Raw genomic sequence first — 20,253 nt, 5'->3', positions numbered from 1 at the left:
ACAGGAATTGAAGCTTGGAAATCTAGGTAGGAACTAAAATTCAGATTCGTGGATAGTGAGCTGCTAGTGTGAGGAGTTTCGGTAGCGGCCAGCTCACCTAGGGGAGGAAAGCCCTGGGATCCTTTTTCTGCTTTGAGTGTCTAATTAATCCAACCATATTCCAGTTCTCCGATTAACCCCGACAATAACAAGAAAAATACTGCAGAAACCAGCTGTACAAAGGTCTTTTTGATGGATTTATTAGTCCTTTACATTAGTAAAAATGCCTTGTTGGGAAGCACAAGTACAGGATGAGTTATATGGAACAATGCCAAAATAATAGCCGGAAGAAGAGACTGGCTAAGGTGGTGGGTCCAGGCTGGTTACTCCTCGTCTGAGGGAAGGGTGATTTTGCTGGGGTCATAGTAGTTGAGATCCATCAGGGGCAGTCCTTGAGCCTCTCGCTCTTTGACTTTCATCTCAGCTTCCCTACGGGCCCAGTTCCGCAATCTGTGAAAGAGAAACAACGGCATTAGGCAGGCAGAAGAGGGACACAAGGGTTGCTGCATATTAGAAGCATGCCTACAAATCCCAAAACACAAATGCATCACGTTAGATAAACTCCCATCACAATCCTGTGCTTTGCTTTGGACCAGAGAGAGAGCAGACCTTCCTTCAACTTAAAAAATCCTTTTTGAGGGCATACGCAAACAATTGCAATGACATCTGCTTTTTAACTGCAAACTACATGTTGAAACAATTGGACATAAAGGTCAGAATTTGCTTCTGAAAGGCAGGGTTCTGTGTCTGCCATTGCCAATCACTGCAGAGTGTGCAAGCACACGTGGGAGAAACTCCTCCAGATTCAAAACCAGCACCCGCTCCTGAGACAGCAGGAAGTCCTCCCCTACAGCAAACCACTCATTCTGAGAGTCCAGCATCCCCTGCAGCAGGGAAACATGAATCCCAAGATGCCAGCAACAACTCCTGCTGCAGAATCTGCACCTCGGTTTCTAGTATGTAATTCCCTTCTTCCCACAGTGCAGCCAGCATAACAGAGAAACTGACTTGATATCAAACAAAATCAACACATGACGACCCCCCCTACCTTCCTCTGCCCATTTGATGCACATACACTTCCCTTTGATGGTCGGCATAGCACTGCTGCACGTCTTTGGTATTCATGGATCTGTAGTCTACTTCACTTACCATGCATCAGGGTGCTCATGAACACCACCGCACATAAGGATGAGAAATTCATAACCTGACTTATCTCCTGTAACTCTGGAATGGAGTGTACCAAGGCCCAAGCAAACACAATCCTTTTTGCAGCCCAGTGGCTAACCAAAAGAAGTAACCTAACCACACACACTGTGGCAAGCAAACAGCAGAATTCAGAAGGAAGCACTGAAGCTCGGTCGGAATGGCCCCTCTGCTTTTCGGCACGTGGCCTGGCCGAAAACGTCCCTGGGGAGCGTAGGCCGGTTTTGAAAAAAGAAAAAAAAGAAAAGGTTTTTTTTGCAAAACCATATTTTTCGTAGTGTACTTAGGAACAATGCTATTTGAAACCACTTCCTGTTTTGTCAAAGGGTGAAAGGTCGTGTTTTATCGCTTCCTGGGATGTCACTTTGGGGTGGGGTCAAATGACATCACTTACATTGATGTAATCAGAGGTCAAGGGTCGTGAGGCGAGGGGTGGGCCACTTCTTTGAGGCGAGGAGTGGGCCACTTTTTTTTGGGTGTCCGGGCCTATTTCTTGTCCCAGTCCGACCCTACACTGAAGCAATTAACACATATTTTGAACATATTGTTAGCGTGTTTTAACCCAGAAGGGGTGCCCTGGAGAGTTCAACTCAAAGCCGAGAAAGCCCCTTCCTTAAAAAGACATAACTGATGGCTGAAAATGCTCGAGGCAGCGCTTTTTAAAAACTGTAAATTACTCCAGGCAGGCTTGCAATCCCTCATCTTTCAACTTGTCCCTGGTTTTACAGAAGGAGATGAACCACATGAAAATTAAACTTGACCCTGACATCAAGAGTGAGTAAGTAGTCCATCAAGAGCTGCTGTTCCATGTCCCCCTCTATGAGGGAACGTGGGCTACCCCAAACATGTTTTTTCCTTATTGTGACTCATGAACTAGCTGCAGCTCGAAATCCTCGACATAGCAAGCTCAGGACTCAAGGCGCTGAATGCACCCCTTCCTTCCCCACTTATAAGTCTCAGAATAATGCAATACAAAAGAGTGGTGAATGGAAATGCTTGAGCCAACAATTCTTAACCAACTACTATTCCTCTGGCTAGTGTTGCACCTCTCAGTTACAGAAAATGTAATGAGTTGCTGGCAAAGGTCCTCTTGTAGCACGCTTCCTTTAACCTCTCACAATTGGCAAGATATACAGGCATTCTTGTAGTGTGAGCAAGAGTGTGGAATTCAGGGTTGATACATATGGCAATCTTGAATACCCACAGGATGTGAAGACTCTAGGAAGATTACAAGTCAACAGCACCAAGAATCCTAAACATTGGTAGCCACTACACTGTTTTCCATACAGTACATTTGCCCTTGAGGTGTGCATGTATTTTGTCATTGCTACGGTTCAAGCTTCTGCAACTCCCTCCATGCTGTTACCCTAGTAAAACTAATGCTTAAAACAGGGAAACTGGATTAGTCTAGTGTCATTAGACAAAGTTACTTGTTTCTACTGATCGTTTTACCCAAGAGGAGTACTTCCTAGGGGGCACCACAAATCTGGAGGAATCGAAATTGCTGCCAGTTATTTAGCTCTTGCCAGTGGCCTCGAAGCGCCATGTAGACTTGAGGCCAAAAGCTTTCACAAGCTGCTCTACTCGCCAGGCCAACAGGTTTCATACAAACACACACATTTCCAGACACACAGTTAATGTTGCATAGTTAGAACATAGATTTGGGAGGCATCTAGAAGACTTTAGAAGCATATGTGTCAAGAATATGGGACACAAAGTCATAGTATGTGAATTTAGATGTATGCCACATTATGTTCCAGATCCTTGTTCCCCAACAGTAGCTTCAGGGTACTGAAAGCCAATACCCAGAGGGGTGAACAGGGAAGGGCCTGAGTGGGCAAGGCCAACCCAACATCTGTAAATGCCCACTCCGCATTGGGCATTTACATATACAGAGGGACTCCCTGACCTCTTTTTGTATGCAAAAGGAACTTGAGGTTGGTCACCCTAAGTAACTGGTGATGCCCGACTAAGCTGAAAAACGCATGTTTGGGGTTGCTGTTGGTACTCTTGTTCAAAGGAGGATTGCCATAGCATGTCAGTGCTGGACTGCTGAAGTGGGCGGGAGAGAGACTGATATGCTTATTCCTCCTTTGTGAAAGGTTCAGTGAACTACAGCATCTGACTGCAGACTCTGTGCAGGTACATTCCCACAGAGCACGTTATGCCATGTTCTTTCTTGAAGAGGGGAGCCATGACTTTTTTTGTCACTGCGGTGGGCCCAACTACATTAGCTTCAGGCCCCACTTGTTAGGCAAACGTGGCTACGCCTCGGCCAATACCTAGAAGCTATTAGCTCATGCCCACCAATTCTCATCTGAATTGATTGCAGTGGAAGAAGCTACTCGAGTGGTGAGGATTCAAGAAAAGAAATGGGTGACTTTCTAATGGAGAGGTGTCAGCAGGACTTTCAGTGGGCTACTAAACCCAATTCCATACCTTCCCTGTTGTGATGCTGGAAATGCATCGGAGGCACAGGGCCTCCGTATCCTGCCCCTTTACTGCCTTTTATCGTGTGTTGTGTCACATTTTCCGCGCAGGAGTTCATGTGGGACTCCTGGCGGTGCAGCTCTCTCTTTTGGTTTTGGTGAACAGACCCATGGGATACCCTTAAGGCACCCATGGGTAGGGGTACAATCCTGTGCCCCTAGTGTATGTTTTTGGGCACCTGTGTGTGGGCCACAGAGCAGGGTATGGGCTGGTGGCAGCTCCATGCTGAATTTGACAGGTGCCCCGAGTATCCTCCATTTTGGGATACCCAGGCCCCGCCATTGAAATCAGTTGATTCCTGATAGGAAACAAGATGGCCCCTGTGGCCTCTTGCTTTCTATCGCCTGTTACCTTGTTTCCCAAAGACCTGGGAAGCCCTGACTCTGTCCCTTCCCCCTGACCGGCTGTTGGGTAGAAGTTTCATGTATGGTGTTGTTGTGAAGTGCTGACCAGACCGGCTGGAGCCTTCCCAATGACTGTACGTTGTGGGTACGCCTGTGGGTGGGACCGGGGTGAATGGAGTGTGTGACGAATACGCATTCTGTGTTATTGGTGTCTAGTATCTGATGTTTGACACAATGACTGAGACAGCCCTGCCCGAAACTGGTATGAATGCAGTGTGGAGTGTTGAATGGCTGGGTACTTGTCCCAATACACAACTTGTTGCGAGTGTCTGGAGAGAAGTGAATGGCCTGAATGCACTATGCACCTGATTGGCTGCCTGCCTGCATGAATGCCCTTCTGGCCGATTGGTTGCCTGAGTGTGACCCAGCAGAATGAATGGGAGATCAACTAGTATATCTGGGGGCATCTCACTGCTAGAATTCGTGTTCAGAAGCTGAAGAGAAACTGGAGTTGAAACTGAAGCTTAACCTTGAAGCCCTGCTGGAAGAGAAGAATTGCTGTTGCTCTCCTTCATCGATCTGAAAGCTGCTGTGTCTCCAAGAACTGACCCTGAGAGGACCTGGTAAGGCGCCCTCTTCCCGAGCTACGAGGGACCATTGTGCACCAGCTGATCTTTGCCAAAGCTCCCTGGTAGACAGACCTACGACAGGCTGCAACCGGAGACGGGGACTGCCGCGGAATCCCAAAGAGAAGCGCCTGGACTGTTGTCCGCCACTGTCGACGACCGCCGTCGCCGACCAGAGCCGCTGTGCTCCCGTTTGCCTAAGAACTTAATTTGAGCCAAGGACGCTCTCGTCTGCATCGCCACCCGCTTTATCCCGCTGGAGAAGGCCCAACCGTCGACGAGCATCCGCATGTGGGTTTCCCGCCACCTAAAGACCACAGAGACGCTGACGACTCGACGCCCTTGCTGGGCCACAGTTCTTAATCATCTCTTTGCGGTCCAGAACTATCGTCACCGAGGTGCCCAGCACGCCTCTTCCTTGCAGGACGCCAACGCTCCGTCGTCGACTAGCACTGCTAGGAAAGAAGCTGCCACTTCACCACCGTAGTTCAACCTGCCTTAAAGGGAGGGCACTCAAGAAGGGCCGTCGATTCCCCGACGACGAACGCTACATTCCGGGTACATTGGGCTTGTAGAACTATTGCAGAAGGAAACAAGACTTATAGAACAAGATGCTTGTGATGCATCTTTGCTTTACAGGTTGCCCAGGTGAGGGGATCTCCACACAGAACTGTCTCTAGTCTTACGTGGCCAGCATTCTGCCAATTGTTCAACCATCTTGCTTTCCTTCCTCTCTATACTGCTGGTTTCCTCTTTATTGATCTGTGTGACATTTTGACAGTATAGTTGATGCACTTTAATGAGATCTGATAATTGTGGTACCATTGAAGAACCGTATATATTTACCATTGTTGATTTTCGGAGCACAAAGTGAGTTATTGTGATAGTGTACATAACCTTGAATATTAATTATATAAAGACTGTTTTAACTAATACAGTATGTGGACATTCTTTTGGGGGGGTTTGGGGACTACACTGTACTGAAGAACCAGCCTGCATCACCTCCTGAAAAGCTAGGCCTTGATTGCTCGTCCATAGCTACCGAATGGAGAATCTTGGCTGGGGTCCTCTGTGCCTCTCCTCTACCATATAGAGAGCAGAAGTACAGACACCCCCTCCAGTCTTTACACCTTTGACCTTCATAGTATATGTGTGAACTGTGTCTGCCCTAGCAAAAAATAAAATCCAAACTTGTCATCCTCTTGCATCCCAGAATCACACCCCACCACTGGCAAGTGAGCAATGCTTCAAATACTGGGATTTTAAGATTTCAGGAGTATTCACAATGCCCCCATCAGTCGCATAGCCAGAAGCATTTCGTTTCACTGCCAAGAGCGGAGTCAGTACCTGGCCATATTGCAAAGTCCTTCTCTAGACCTCCAGCTAAACCAGTACGCCTCCCAAGTTGTCAGATCATGCTGTGCCAGTACATCGGCCAAAGAGGCAGATCATGCTGCAAGATAAATTCTTAGATCAGGTCATAGGAACCCATTCACTGGGCCAAAAGTGCGTATAAGGGCTTCTTACTAATGTCTATGTCCTATGCACAAACACTTCAGAAAAGTAACCACTGAAGTTGGTTTCAAGTCATGCCACAGTGACAAATGCCTAAATATCAGCGCGAAGATAGTGTGGAAAAATCTATATTAGATTGAGCCTAATTTAATGACAAATGCCTAATGTTAAAAAATAAAAAACCTGAAACTGGATCTCCTTGGAGAGAGCTAATGTTTTCACCTGTTTCCGTCTTGGTTTATACTAGGACTTCATTTCAGAAGCTGTAATCATGAGGACCACTTAGTATTCCAGTGGAACCTGAAAAGCAGGATGTGGCATGACAAAATTCATATGGATAGGCGCTCGCGAGACATTCAGGTGGTGTCATCCATGAGCTGAACTATTAATCGACGGGGAAGTGCCTCCTGCTCAGTTGTGTTCATATGGGTCAGTCGATGGAGACATGATAAAACTCGGACCAAACGATCTATAGGAGCAGAGAAGTAGGGTACTAGATAAAGTGTGGCATGATCAACTTTGCCCGCACAAAACAAAAAGGTAATTCACTGTCCAGACAAAAAAGATGAAAATACTTATTTTTACAAGATACAAATTTACAGCAAAACATTTAGTCCATTGCAGGCTACATGGCAACTATACATATGGCTCTAAGAGACAAATGCATATGCGTCACAAAAAATAGCTATGGTGTAAAACATGGTCCCTTCATCCTCTTGGCTGTAAGGGGAAAATTACTTTAATGCAGCTCCAACTCTTTTAGGAGTATGTGGGCACTCTGGGTGTTTGTATGGTGACTGTGTCCTCAGGGTTTTGAGTCCAAAAGAGGAGATGGGTTGCAGAAGGGATCAAGTGGGAAGGTTTATTGATGAATGTGGCCACTTTAGGTTTCCGCATGATTTACCGGTGATTTAAGGCGCCAGACGTTGCAGAGTGGATGGTGTGGGGACATTTTGGGGTGATTGCAAGCACTCATAAGGCTACCACCACTTTAGAGCTATGGTGTACTGTGCATGACTGTGGCTGTATGGGATTTGCAGATAACAGTGCGTGGTGTTGGAGATAAGTGCTAGCCCTTTCATAGAGATCCCAAAATATTAGGCGCATTTGCAGGGTTAGGGCCTCTGCATGCTGAAAACTCCATGAAGCCATATTCAGCAGTTTCAATGAATAGTTGGCATTGTTAAAAGTCGGGCCCTGAAGAAGCTTACACATTGTATTAGAATGTAACATACAATAATGAGAAACATGTTGGTTTCTGCTGATCAATAATTGCATAATCATTTAATTATATTGTTAATGGGATTAGTGTATTGGAATTACTGTTAATTAAACATCCATTATTCTAGCCATCATTGAATGTATGAATTACTTTCTGTTGTACTCTGCTTTTCTACTTTGCATAATGTAATACGTTCAAATAAGCACTAGGAGCAAGTTGTATGCAATACAATTGACACAAACCTAAAGCACTACACAGTTGAAACTTTTTTTTAATTATCAGTATTATATAGTTTAGCATTTAGTAAACTTTTAATACAGTCAATAAAACCTGTATCATTCTCTACATCCTAAATAAAAATAGAGAATCTGAATATTGATTGTATTTTATTTGAGGAAATCTGCAAGATAACATTCATGTGAAATTCTACATCAGTTGTGAGTCCAATGTCAAGAAAGAAATTGAGTTGATAATCCTCAGCATTGCTTCGATTATCTTCCACAATTTCGTCAAATGGAAAATACAACCTTCATCTCCAGACATAAAAATGTGCCAAATGTCATAAGCATTGGCAGATGTAATGTTGCCCCAAGCCAAGATGTGTTTCATCCATACATTTTCCAAGATTTGACAATGCAATAAAAAATGTTTAGCTGATTATCTGCTTTTCATTGGATAAAAGACACAATCCGTGCTTACACTGGTGTCTCTAGGGGAGCAAGAATATTTCATAAATCTGGACACAGTTTAACTTAATTCTTATGCAAGACCAAATGAGAGGATACCCAAGAAAGTGTTTTGCATACCATGGAAAATGGTCATACCCCAGGATATGTTCACAATGTGATATTCAAGCATAATGTACTCAACCAGAGTGTTTTTGTTTAGTCACAAAAATCTCCAGAATGTGCCTCTCTCTAGTAATGCTAGTGTCTTTAGTCATGCTAAAGCCCTAAAGTTCAATCCCATAGAGTATAATGGGGAGCACATTAGTCCGATACAATTTAATATCTGTTCCAACTATGTATCCTCCTGCTCTATGGGTTATAATAGCCCCCGTAACCTGGGCTGTCCTAAGCTGGACAAATTGATGGTGTAACTTTCCATCCAATCTGGGGTCTACTATTACTCCCAGATATTTATAGGAGTCAACCATCTGATTTGGTTCCCCATTTAATGTCCCGGTTAACCAGTTGAAACTAAACTAGGCAAATACTGGACACTTCTGCCTTCTCAGTCCCATATTCCCATTCACAGCTTACGCATCAGCAAAAGGAGTTTCCCAATGTTGGTAACAAATGCAAAATTAGACTTTATTCTTGACAAACTATATACCAAGATCTACATGTGATACATTTGGTGTAGTGGGTGAACGAAGTGTAATTCCAAATCCAACTACTCAGGAGCATAACAAAAAGTCACCCTAGTATCGGAACTCAGCTCAGTGGTAGCACATATTCTTTCAAGGTCAGGTTACGAACATGCTAGCATGGCAGCCTCCATAAGATTTGCCTTGTCCCACTGAAGGCAGTACAGCAGACACAGCCAGTCACATTGATCTGAGGAACCTGCTGTTTTGACTACATTACATTACCCCACACCAGCTACAAATAGAAGCTAGAGGCCTGTTCAAGTTAGGCTCCATAATATGTGAGGCTATCAATCTAAAAAAACAGATGATTCTCATGCTCCTCGTGGTTCAAGGACAACACATAGCAAACCACATGGAAACACCATTTCAAGAAACACCAAACCCATAGTCAATCTTTCTCAGGTGGAGCTCCACGAGTTCTGAAAGAAAGTATTTGAGTGCTTTTCTTTATCCGGGTGCTTCCTATAGTCAAAGAAAGGTCTTACATCCTGAAGCGAACTACTCCTTTTACATAGCTCACCTAACATTTCCCTTTCTCACTGTAACCCCGTACCTACACTCACCCCACGCCCTCCAGTTGTAATTTCCTTCCCACCATACCAATAAGTGAAAGACTGATTGTACTGCAATCTGAAAGTGGGCTCCAGGTTCATACAAACAAACCTAGCCACCCCAATATTGCAGATAGACCTACCTACTGTCAAACACGCCCTGCCTAGTGTTCTAGTACTGCTTACTAGAAAGGGATGAAAGGCTGCTTTGTCACAAAAGTTTGACAATTCCCAGGGGTCCCTGGCACCCAATCTTTTCCTGTTCTTTCCATCAAAGAAAGACCCCACCAGTGGAGTTCCTTCCTTAATTAACTTTCCAACAATCCCTCTCACATCAGACATTTTTACTGACATACTAAACCCTCCAGTAATCTCAGACCCAACGTCTGTACACTACGAACCGTCAGATATACAGATCAGCAAGATCCTGATCAACCATGAAGATTGTGCAAACCAAACACTTGTCAATAATCTGTCAATTACTGATAATGTTGTGGATACTAATCAGAGGCTAGGTGTCTCCCCCAGTGTGTAATCCTATACCATACCTCTCAACCAGTTTTGTTCCCTGGGTTGGTGAAACCAGCACATTTCATTTTGGGCAGGCCAAATTAATTGAATGGACGTGAATGGGGCTTGGCAGGGACGATAACTGATTCCATGGTGGGTGAAACCTGCCCAAAGCATGCGAGTTGGGAGGCGGAGGCGTTGCTAGGGGGGGGGGGGGGGGCTGAGGGAGCTATAGCCCAGGGTCTTTTGGTTGTAGCCCCGGAAAGAAACTCCCAGACAGTCCCGACATTAGGGTAGCCCCAGATCATTTCCAGACCTAGCAAATCCCTGTTGGGAGGTGAGCTATATCCTTTCCTTAATATCGGTCAGTTTACTCTTCCGTATCACTACTACTTTAAATGTGTTTTTGATGTGAATATCTTCTGGTGTCAAGTGCTCAGATGCCTTAAAAGAGTCTTCTACAAACTTACATAAAAAGTTAAACAAAGGAACAGGACAGGCAGAGGAATTACTCTCATTTGCAGACAAGTCATGGTACATGAATATCGACATGTCTCCCATAAAAACTGGGTGTGAACTCCATCTTAAACTTTCCACAAATCGTGATGAGACGAGTGCATTTATGAAATTTCACACAAATCTTCTGGAATCATTGGAGGTTTTGTCTACCAGGAGAGTTATTTTGAGACAGGATAGAATATTTAGACTAATCCTGTCGGGAGAATAATGTAGACAGTGTTACACACTTGATGGAACGAGGTGTGCTCGCTATAGATAGAAAGCCCAATTTTGGAATATTTGCAGTATGTAGGTCACCAGAGGACAAAGATGTCTGTATGGACCAGGCATTACATGTATTGAATTGTGTGCATTACCATCAGCCCATCTATTCATATGTAATAGTTATTGTGATTTTATTAAATCAACATGAAATATTCTATATATCATGTATAATTGTTCTAAATTATAATTGTTAGGATATGCAGTTCGGGATTATTTATTGATTTTCATGGATGTAATAAGAATGGTTTTACATAATCTATGACAGTGTTATATTAAGCATTGAGTTCATTTGACTTACTGATAATTGTTCTCTTATTCTACAATTGTCTTAGTGCATGTTTTTACAAACGAAAATGTTAAGATCTTTTAATAATTTGAATGTTTAAAGTATAAAAGGTTTAATTCATACCATAGCATACTTGCAAATAAAGACAATGAAAATGTCAAAAAAAATAAAAAGAGCCTTTTGAAAGGCACCAACTCTTTGCCCTCTATATCTGCATTTCCCCTCACCCAACAAGTCAGTAGAATGTTGCTTCTGCTATACCCTAAAAAAGGTATCAAACTTAATTTCCGGATCCCTAAACTGGTGAAGTTTCAAACATGCACAGGTGAATCGCAAACTCTCATGCGCTTCCTTTTCCTAATCCTCACATCTGTAAAACTAGTATTGTCGCCAGCAGCCTCTCTAATGAACAAGGTTCATTCTGTGGCTTGTAGCACTAGGGAATAATGGCTGCATGTTTTAGGGTGACCAGACGTCCCATTTTAGCCGGGACTGTCCCAGGATTGAGTGCTCTGCCCCCCCTTTCTCAAGATTATTTTTCCATTGGAAAATGCAGTGGTCCCAGTTTTTGGTAGGTCTTCATAGCTGACAGACCGGAATGCACAATCTTGCATTTTACGAATTAAGATAGTAGTAGTTTGTGAGAAATTAATAATGTGTGTTTATTTTACGCAGGGCAGATTATAGTCCATTTAGTGCCCACGGCAAAACACTAGATAGCGCCGCCCGACGCGCCCTCGGCATCCGCGCCACTCCTAAATTACACCCTGCGGTTAAGTAACTCCTACCCAATGTCAATAAATCACTGTTCTACAAATGAAACCGGTTTTATTCCTTTGATATTTAAGAAATTCCTAAGACAAAGCAGAGTACAAAAACAGTGCATACTAGTCTATGTTAAGGGCACTCTCCTTGACTTTGCTGCTGCAAAAGCATTTACTGCTGCTGCATAATCAATTTGTTCAACGAGTACACTCAATTGAAAGTATTTCAAGGGCTGATCGCCTCTCTTCGGTCATTGTGGAACGCAAGTAAATCTTTATTAATTTCATTATAGTAAAGCTCCTCTTGCCACTGTAATTGGAATGGTTAGTAAGAGCCTCATGGCAACCCGCACATTTGGAAACAACGAATGTATATTTGTACAATGAATGTGCTGCACACTTTTTTGCCCAATGTGGCCCAGCTTGAGGAGTTACTTTACTATGTAGGTAGTAGTTTTGACCATTGTTGCTGAATAAATGGTCTTTAAATTGCACAATTTGCATTACATTTTATCCCAAAACTCCCCTTTGGGTACTAGTCATACAGTCTGCTGCATCTGGTACTATTCGAACAGTCTGTCACCCGCTTTGATTCATTTTGATTACTTTAAAACAAGAAATCCTGACCATCCTTCCTCCTACTCATTATCTCGCCTGCCATTCACCTCGATGGTTACATAGAACGATGCAATAAATGCCTCAGCCTAATGGTACTTGCTCGATGAACATGGGAAAGCTGAAAGGCGGCGTCGACCCATCGCCTCTGAACATGCCAATGGCACCTTACAAAACACCTCTGCATTAAAGCTCTGGTGTATCCACCAACTTTTCATAAAGAACTTGAATAATACCATCTGGCTCAAGACTGCATTTTCAGGGTGGAATAAAACAAGGAATGTTCAAAGTGTAGAAATCAGACAACTACACAACTATGAGTCTTGTATGTGTCCCTACTGAGTGGCAATAGGCACTGGTTGACCGCTTTTGTGGGATTAAACAAAGATCCAAAAAAAGAAAAAGTTTAGAGTACCCGTTGACACAACATTTCATTATTAAGAATAAACCGATCCAAGCTTATTTGTGCAGGTCAACACTTTGATTTGTCTTGCCGTGTTCGGGTTCTGCTGCTGCTGGAGGGCTCACTGCTGGCATTCAAAAGCCGCCACGAACACCAGGCACCCTTCTATGCCCGCAAACAGTGGCGTGAAAGCTGAAAGTATGGTGACTCAGGGCACGCACGTAACGCGGGCACATCAGAGGCAGTGCCAGCACCTGCTGCCTCTACTCAAGCAATCGCGGACAGCCCAAGGCAATCGTACCCCGCCCCAAGGCAAATGCACCCCTGGGGCAATTAGAGCCCTCACCAGGGCGGGCAATTGCGCCCCGGACAGTTGCTCACTTTGCCCCGGCCAAGTAACAGGTCTGATTCCACCAATAACACTTATACCACCTTTTCCACCAGCCAAGTCTAGTGCCTTGACAGCCACTTTCAAGAGTTCGTCCTACTTTTATGTTAATTACCCTGTTCCGGTTTTTTACTGTTTTTATCTGGTCACCCTAGCATGTTTGCAAAGACGCAGGCTGTCTATGCACACTTTCTACACAGATGTGGCAGTGCTGAACTATCAGACTGGGGGCTCCGTCACAAGCCTAGGTGTCATTCCTTGTCAAGCTGCTCAACGGGGGTGGGTACATGCCTGTCTGAGGAGACTACTACTCACTCAGAACTCAGTGTGACATTTTAAAAAGCATACGATTTTCAGTTGTACACTTAAACTGAACTCCCTGCTATAGATAGAAGCACTAAACGACAAGTCTGCATCCCCTTTGCACCGACGTTAGTGTTCTGCTTCATACAGTGGACAGACTTCCAATGGCTGCTGGCGTGTGGGGGCTGCCCTCTAGGAAGACAACTACGGGAAGTGAAGTCAGCAGGAGAAGCTCAGCGGCCCGACCCAGAGGTGAGGCCTAGAGCGTGCGCAAGTCATTACTCATCCTTTTTGCTTTCTATCACACTTCTCAGTCACCTTAAACTTCGTGACACCTCCCCTACAGGAAAAGCCGTCCGAGCTGTAACCGAAAGCCACATCTGCTGATGCTCTGCCAACTTGCGTCAGAGCAGCTGCCTAGAGGCAAGGGATTGACTAGCCGAAAACAGGAGACAGTCTGGAAGAAAGGAGGGTAGAGGTAAAAGATAAAGAATGGAGAGTAAACTCGAGAGGTAGATGAAGTGTGCAAGAGAAGGGCACGATGTGTCGGAAGGGACCACAGAAAAAGGAAGCCTTCATGCTGGCCCGAGGTTGAATGCCTTGCCCCCTGGTCCCTCTTCCCCGTCCCAGTCTTTTGGGTGCAAATACATTTTCTTTCAAAATATCCCCAGGCTAGCACATTGGTCGAAGTGTTAAAAATAAATAAAAGTAGTGGAACCATGTTCCATTTGCCCTACCCACTTCACCCTCAAAACAATTTAAATGACATACCAGGGTCCGTGCTTTTCTCTACTCCACCCAGTAATGCTGTTTTACAACAGCTCAGAGAGAAGAAAAACAAACAGTGAAAGAAAATGCGTTCAAATTACCATCAGTGTGTCATTGTCCCCCACAACATGCAGCTTTATGGACTTGACTATAGACACAAACAGCCCTCCTATTACCTGCAAACACTGTTGCACCTACAGACATTTATATGCAGATCGCTGTGGAGCTGGGCTTTTTGACCGATTGGGAATAGGTTTTATATACTAGCCTGCGTCGCATCTAGACAGGATTGTGAATATTAGCCTGTGCCACATTCATATAGAACCGTACATACTAGCCTGCGTCCCATCTAGACAGGATTGTGAATATTAGCCTGAGCCATATTCATATAGAACCGTACATACTAGCCTGCGTCGCATCTAGACAGGATTGCGAATATTAGCCAGAACCAAATCCAGATAGAAGTGTAAATGTTAACTTGCGTCGCATATGCGGGCTATGCCATGTAGAAATACAGAGATACTCACACGCCACATCTAGATCAGCATGCCTCACATCTAGATAGCAATGCCACTAACCAACCCACTAAAAATATCACCCTTCTACATACACCTCTGTAACTCTAACCCAACACAACCACACCTCTAAACCGCAGCAAACCACACGAACCTCACTACACTGCAATAGCAAAACAAATCACACATAGCCTGACACAACAGAACACGACGGCTACCACTCAAAAAGCACACCTAAATTTAGCAATCGGAGCAAACTGAGCTGAAGCTGCCAACAGCAGTGAGCTGTTACACTGGCTTGTTGTTGGCAAGGCCAGGTTCGAATTCCCAGATCAGACTCCATAAAGGAAAAGGTAAAAAACACACAAGTTCCTGTCCTGGTAGGATTCTCAGCATCTCATAAAGGGAAATATGACGTATTGTACAAAAAAGTAGGGGACCTTAGTTACCGCCCACTTTGACCTCTGGTCTAGCACCTTCCCTTATTGAGTTGTGCTTCATTTGATCTCCAGACTTCCAGCTTTTTTTTCGTCTGTGTGGATCAACAGACCGATGTATATGTAAGCGATTCACTTGGTCCAGAGACCAGTTCATATTTTTTTATTGGGAGCTGCCGATATGCTCTCCAGAGCGAGGATAATGAAAGTCACCTCTGCCTTTGTGGGCACCATTTCATTTTTGAGAAAACTCAAGAGGATGTTCCTGCAAGTTGGGATTTGGTGAAAAGCAGTATTGTTTCTTGCGATCATGTCTGAGACAGGGGGAAAGAAATGTCCATGGTGCAGATTACCCACTCAGGGGCCATAAACATAAAATCAGCACACACCACCTTCTCTAAACTGTTTTTAATCCCAGTAATCCCAGCTCCTGCTATAGTCATTGCTGCAGGCACTGCACCCATTATTTCTGCAGAAGTGGTCCCTGTACTTGTGCATCCAGCAACTCCTGCTCTTTGTACTCCCTGCTCCCTCAGATCCTGGGCTACCTGCTCCTGCAATCTCTGTTCCGCCAGCTCGCATTCATGTGCCTACTCCCATGCCACTCACTACTGCAGTAGGGCCTTCTGCGCCTATGTTTCATAGTTTTTCCTTCAATCACTACCAGGAAATGCTGGAGGAAATAATGGATAAAGGTGCTGCTCTAGTAAATAAAAAGAGAATGCAATAAGAAAAGTAGGGTGGCCAGAGGAGTGCAGAGGATCACACAAACGCGTCAAGGAAATCTATTTAGAGGGAGATCTACAAGAGATTCTGGCGTATCTCAGAGCTACAAAAGAGTGGGAACCCCTCTAATGAAAACAAACATGGTTCAAATAGCCTGTTCTATGGGGTAAATCCCACTAAGAAGGGTCTACAACCATATCTCACTGCACCCTTCACAGAGAAGAAATATGTATTTGCAGACCAGTTTGGTCCCATCCACAAGGGCAGTCCAGCACCGAAATGAGGGCTAACCTATAGTATAAGTAAACAGCCATCCACAGCAGAGTGTATAAAGGTACACCAGCTAAAGATTACAGTCATCATCAGGTTATCACTATTTGAGGACATCAGGAATGTCCTGGTAAAAGAATGCAAGGACCCTGAGAAAATGGGGATTCCCAGGCATATTACTCATTTGTACCTAATACAAAAGATAGGGGCAAGAATTCCCACTGCTTTTCAGGATGGACTCCTTGCTTCCTTCTTATTCCAAAATAACTTTGGTGGTCCTAGAGTATACACCCCTGATACAGTTGATTGAAAAGTGAACGCGTCACAAATCAACTTCCGGGGCACCAGTGGTCTACAGATGAATATCGGTTTCTAAACCATCAATCAGCCGTACACCAGAAGGAATCCGAACAGATAAGAAACGCAAGCAAATTATAAACCTCCTTGTCCAATTTCGGCAACGTGGACGAAACAGCAGGCTTATCTCTGCAAGGTCGTGGATCGTTAGTTGCAACACAGCAAAAATACAAGGGACTATCCAGTCATTGTTCTATTAATAATATCGAAATTATTATTAAAGGAATGTAGTGGGAAAACAGTTTAACGAAGGAAAAGGGATGTTCTCTACTGATAGGCGGGTAGTCCGTAAAGTAATAAATCGTAAAATAGTTCAAGGATACTTGGTCTCAGCACAAAGGGAGCAATGGGTCATAAAATGTCACTAGGGGCCTTCGGAGAAGGACCAGGGGGACAGAACCACAATGCACCTTGTGCTTGTAGAAGCTCTTGGTGCTCGACGGGGGTCGTGCCGGTTTCAGGCCGCTTTGTAGTTTCTGCGACAGAGTTCAAGACGGGAGACAGCTATGGTGATCAGGCGGCAGGCAGTTCAGCGAGCGAGGCTGGACGCACAGCTCCAGGCTGGCCTACACAGCGGCTCAAGGTCAGGAATCACTGTCTCAGTGCTGGTTGGTGGGTCTGAAGCACGGGTCGAGGCATGAGCGACTGCGGCATGATAACAGTGAGGGGTGCAGTAGTTTGCTGCTAGAAGGGGCTCGACTGCCTCGAAAATGTCCTTAAAGGCAGACGCTGGTTGATTGTGGTCGGTGCACTCCTCCTAGCTTCTTTGCTGGGCTCGTATCATCTAAGGGTGGATGGCCCAAAGCGGTGGAGTGTTGCAGGCAACGGCCTTATCCTTTGTTCAGAGACTCTCTGGCACTTCCCACCTAGGAAGCTTGCTTGCAGAGCCTAGCAGGGCACGCAGTGTGCTGGCTGGGTACTGGTTCTGGAGCTGCTAGAGGGTGCTCTGGATTCAGCATCTCCCTCTGTTCCCTGGGAGATGTTTAGGGGAGGGATCTTGCTTCCCTCTTAGAAATCCTGGCCTTGCTTCACTGGCGGAAGCTATAAGGCAGACTGTACCTTCAGCCAGGGTCCAAATGAGTTCTTCTTGTACTCCTGGCAAAGCCTTCAGATGATCTGCCAGAAGGGGCTCAAACCTCTTTTAAAGCCAAATGGGCCCCAATGATTGGTGTAGGCTAAGCCTACCTTAATGAACCAATTCTAGGTCCCCATCAACATTCTTCTGTTATGCGTGAGGTAATAACCAGAGTGTTTTGCAACAGGTAAGGTAAAGTGGTGACAACATACTACTAAGTCCCACCCATCTTCCGGTCTGTTGTGGATCAAAGGGTCTCTCTGGTTAATTGAGCTCTCTGTGGTTCCCGATTAAAAGCGGCAGGTCTCCCCTGAATCAGCGGTCCAGACCAGACTCTTGGTTGCCGTCAGACCACATTCACATACCTTCTGAATAGGGTCCCCCCCGCAGGGATGACTACTGTACACAGTTGTCCCAGACATTACATTTCACTGCCCTTGATACTAAGAGGTGCTAGCTGACTTCAGGTTGACACAGATGCATACCATAAATGTGTTGGGGTTTCCTGCCCTTAAGCTCTGCAACTTGGTCTCTCGCAGGTCTGCTTTAATTAACTTTAATCAGTATGCGCTGCCACCAGCAGGACTGACAATGGCCAGGGCATATCCATGGAGCCTTTGATAAATAGTTAGGCTGGCCATGGCCGGAGGAAGGTTTTGCCCTCCACCTCTTGAGATTCCTTCCTGTGCATTACTGGCTGTCAAATTCCAACTAAATCGGAGACAGGAGGGGTGTGGGGGGGTTCGCCTGTAGACTGTATCCACCCAAAGTACACAGATCTATGTGTTTGTTGTACGGTGAGCATAGGAACATTTGTGTGGATTAGCCCCACAAATTATCCGAGACTGATTTCCCATCATTCAATTTATATCAAAAAAAGCCCAGGCGAGTGCACACCCACTGTGCAGATGGTCGGATTCCTCACATGCCCCACAACCTCAACATGCGAGCCACCACCCTACTGAGGGTCTTGTTCGTCATCAAGGCGAAAGTACCGGCTGAGGCCATCTTCATTTCCATGCTGGGAGTCTGGCTTGTGCTGGATGTCCATATCCAATCCCTGTAGGGATAGGGTGCAACACAGAAGCTTAGGGTTCTCCCCTTGCATGGCCATTAAACATCGAAGAGGCCGGCGGTCCGCCTGAATCGTGAAGTGTGACCCAAAGATGTAGGGTTTCAACTTCTTTATGGCCAACACGACCACGTAAGCAGCCCAGTTCCTTTTCCTTTTTTTCAATCGCCTGCTAATGTAGGTGACAGGTTGCTCTACCCCATCAGAGTTCAGCTGTGCCAACACTGCTCCAATCCCAAAATCATAGGCGTCTGTCTGGATAATTAACTCCTGACCATAGTCTGGCACTTTCAGAACTGGGGCCCTGCACAATCCACCCCTCAAATCCTGAAAGGAGGTTCGACAGGCAGGGGATCCAAGTTAACTTCTTTTGCATTTCCTTGGAAGTTTCATCACTCAGGGGCATGGCAATGGTCCCATAACCCTTGATGAACGACCGGTAGTATCCGTGAGACCTATAAAGGCCCTCACCCACGTCTGTGTGGTAGGGATGTTCCAATCCTTCACAGCCCATACCTTTGCTTCGATAGGTTGTTTCTTACCTCCACCAACCATGTGGCATAAGTAAGTCTCTGTGCCCTAGGCCATCTGGTACTTTGTGGCCTTAATAGTCAGACCTGCAATCTGCAGTGCCTGAAGCACTTGTTTCAGGTGGGATACGTGATCCTCCCAGGTGTGGCTGAACACAACGTTATAGTTGCTTGGGGGCACAACTCAGGGGGTCCATGAAGCAGCCAGATGAAAATGAGAAGCGCATATTCCCGTCAGACGCAAACTATCCTCATCAAAACGGTCAACCGTGACACAGTACACCATGGTAGGTCATCATACACTCATCCAAAACACCATCTAGTGGCAGAGGAAGAGACCAAGGAGGCACCACTACTGTATCAATGTGAGATAAACAACTCTGCTACAACCCCCTAAGCAGCCCTCAGTATTTGGGAGGAGTCCTCCCATCCTTATGGAAATGAGGCACTTGGAGGCAGGCTAAATGGGGAAAAGGGATCTCTGACCAGTGGGTCCTAGATCTCATTTACAGAGGCTATTTAATTAAAAGACTTTATTGAAATCCCTCCAACACACACCCTCATTGCGACTCCCATTTCAAAAGCTGAGGTAAAGGAAAAGGAAGTATTCACGGACGTACGAGACCCAAGCAAGAAAGTAATTATACCGGTATCACTTCAAAAAAGAAGTCTGGTTTCTATGCACTACTTTTTTTCATGCACAACATTTCCTGATGTGTTTCATACAGTACTGGACATAAAGAAAGCAAACTTGTTTATCGGGACAACATCATTCAGAACAGCATCAATCGTGACAATTGGAAAACGTTCATTCCGTGGGGGGTGTGTGGGTGTGGATGGTATCCACCATCACCCATACCTGGACGATTCACTAGTTCAGGGCTCACAAAATCTGCTAGCCCACTAGCATTGGCGAGTAGTTTTTATGAAGTATGAGTACCATTTGCACGATACTCGACCTTGCTGCGGAGTATGGGGAGGTGAGAAACATTTTTCATTTAATGCAAACCGAGTGTTTGCAGTAAATGGCAAATACAAGTTTCACTCTGCATGCTTGACAGCATTGCATCAAATATGAAGTGTACTTAT

General features: G+C 45.1%; 1 protein-coding gene across 1 annotated transcript in view; it reads right to left on the bottom strand.

The window, feature by feature from the left end:
- Window positions 1-213: 213 nt before the first annotated feature.
- Window positions 214-20,253, bottom strand: part of NDUFB11 (NADH:ubiquinone oxidoreductase subunit B11) — a 611,992-nt gene continuing 591,952 nt past the window's right edge. The window contains exon 3 of the mRNA XM_069647486.1: window positions 214-489. Within this exon, the coding sequence (XP_069503587.1) occupies window positions 363-489 (127 nt within the window). The 3' untranslated portion in view covers window positions 214-362. The remainder of the gene's footprint in view (window positions 490-20,253) is intronic.

Source organism: Ambystoma mexicanum, chromosome 2q, assembly GCF_040938575.1.
Source record: "Ambystoma mexicanum isolate Mex_15411 chromosome 2q, UKY_AmexF1_1, whole genome shotgun sequence".
NCBI lineage: Eukaryota > Metazoa > Chordata > Amphibia > Caudata > Ambystomatidae > Ambystoma > Ambystoma mexicanum.
This window is presented reverse-complemented; position numbering and strand designations above follow the sequence as displayed.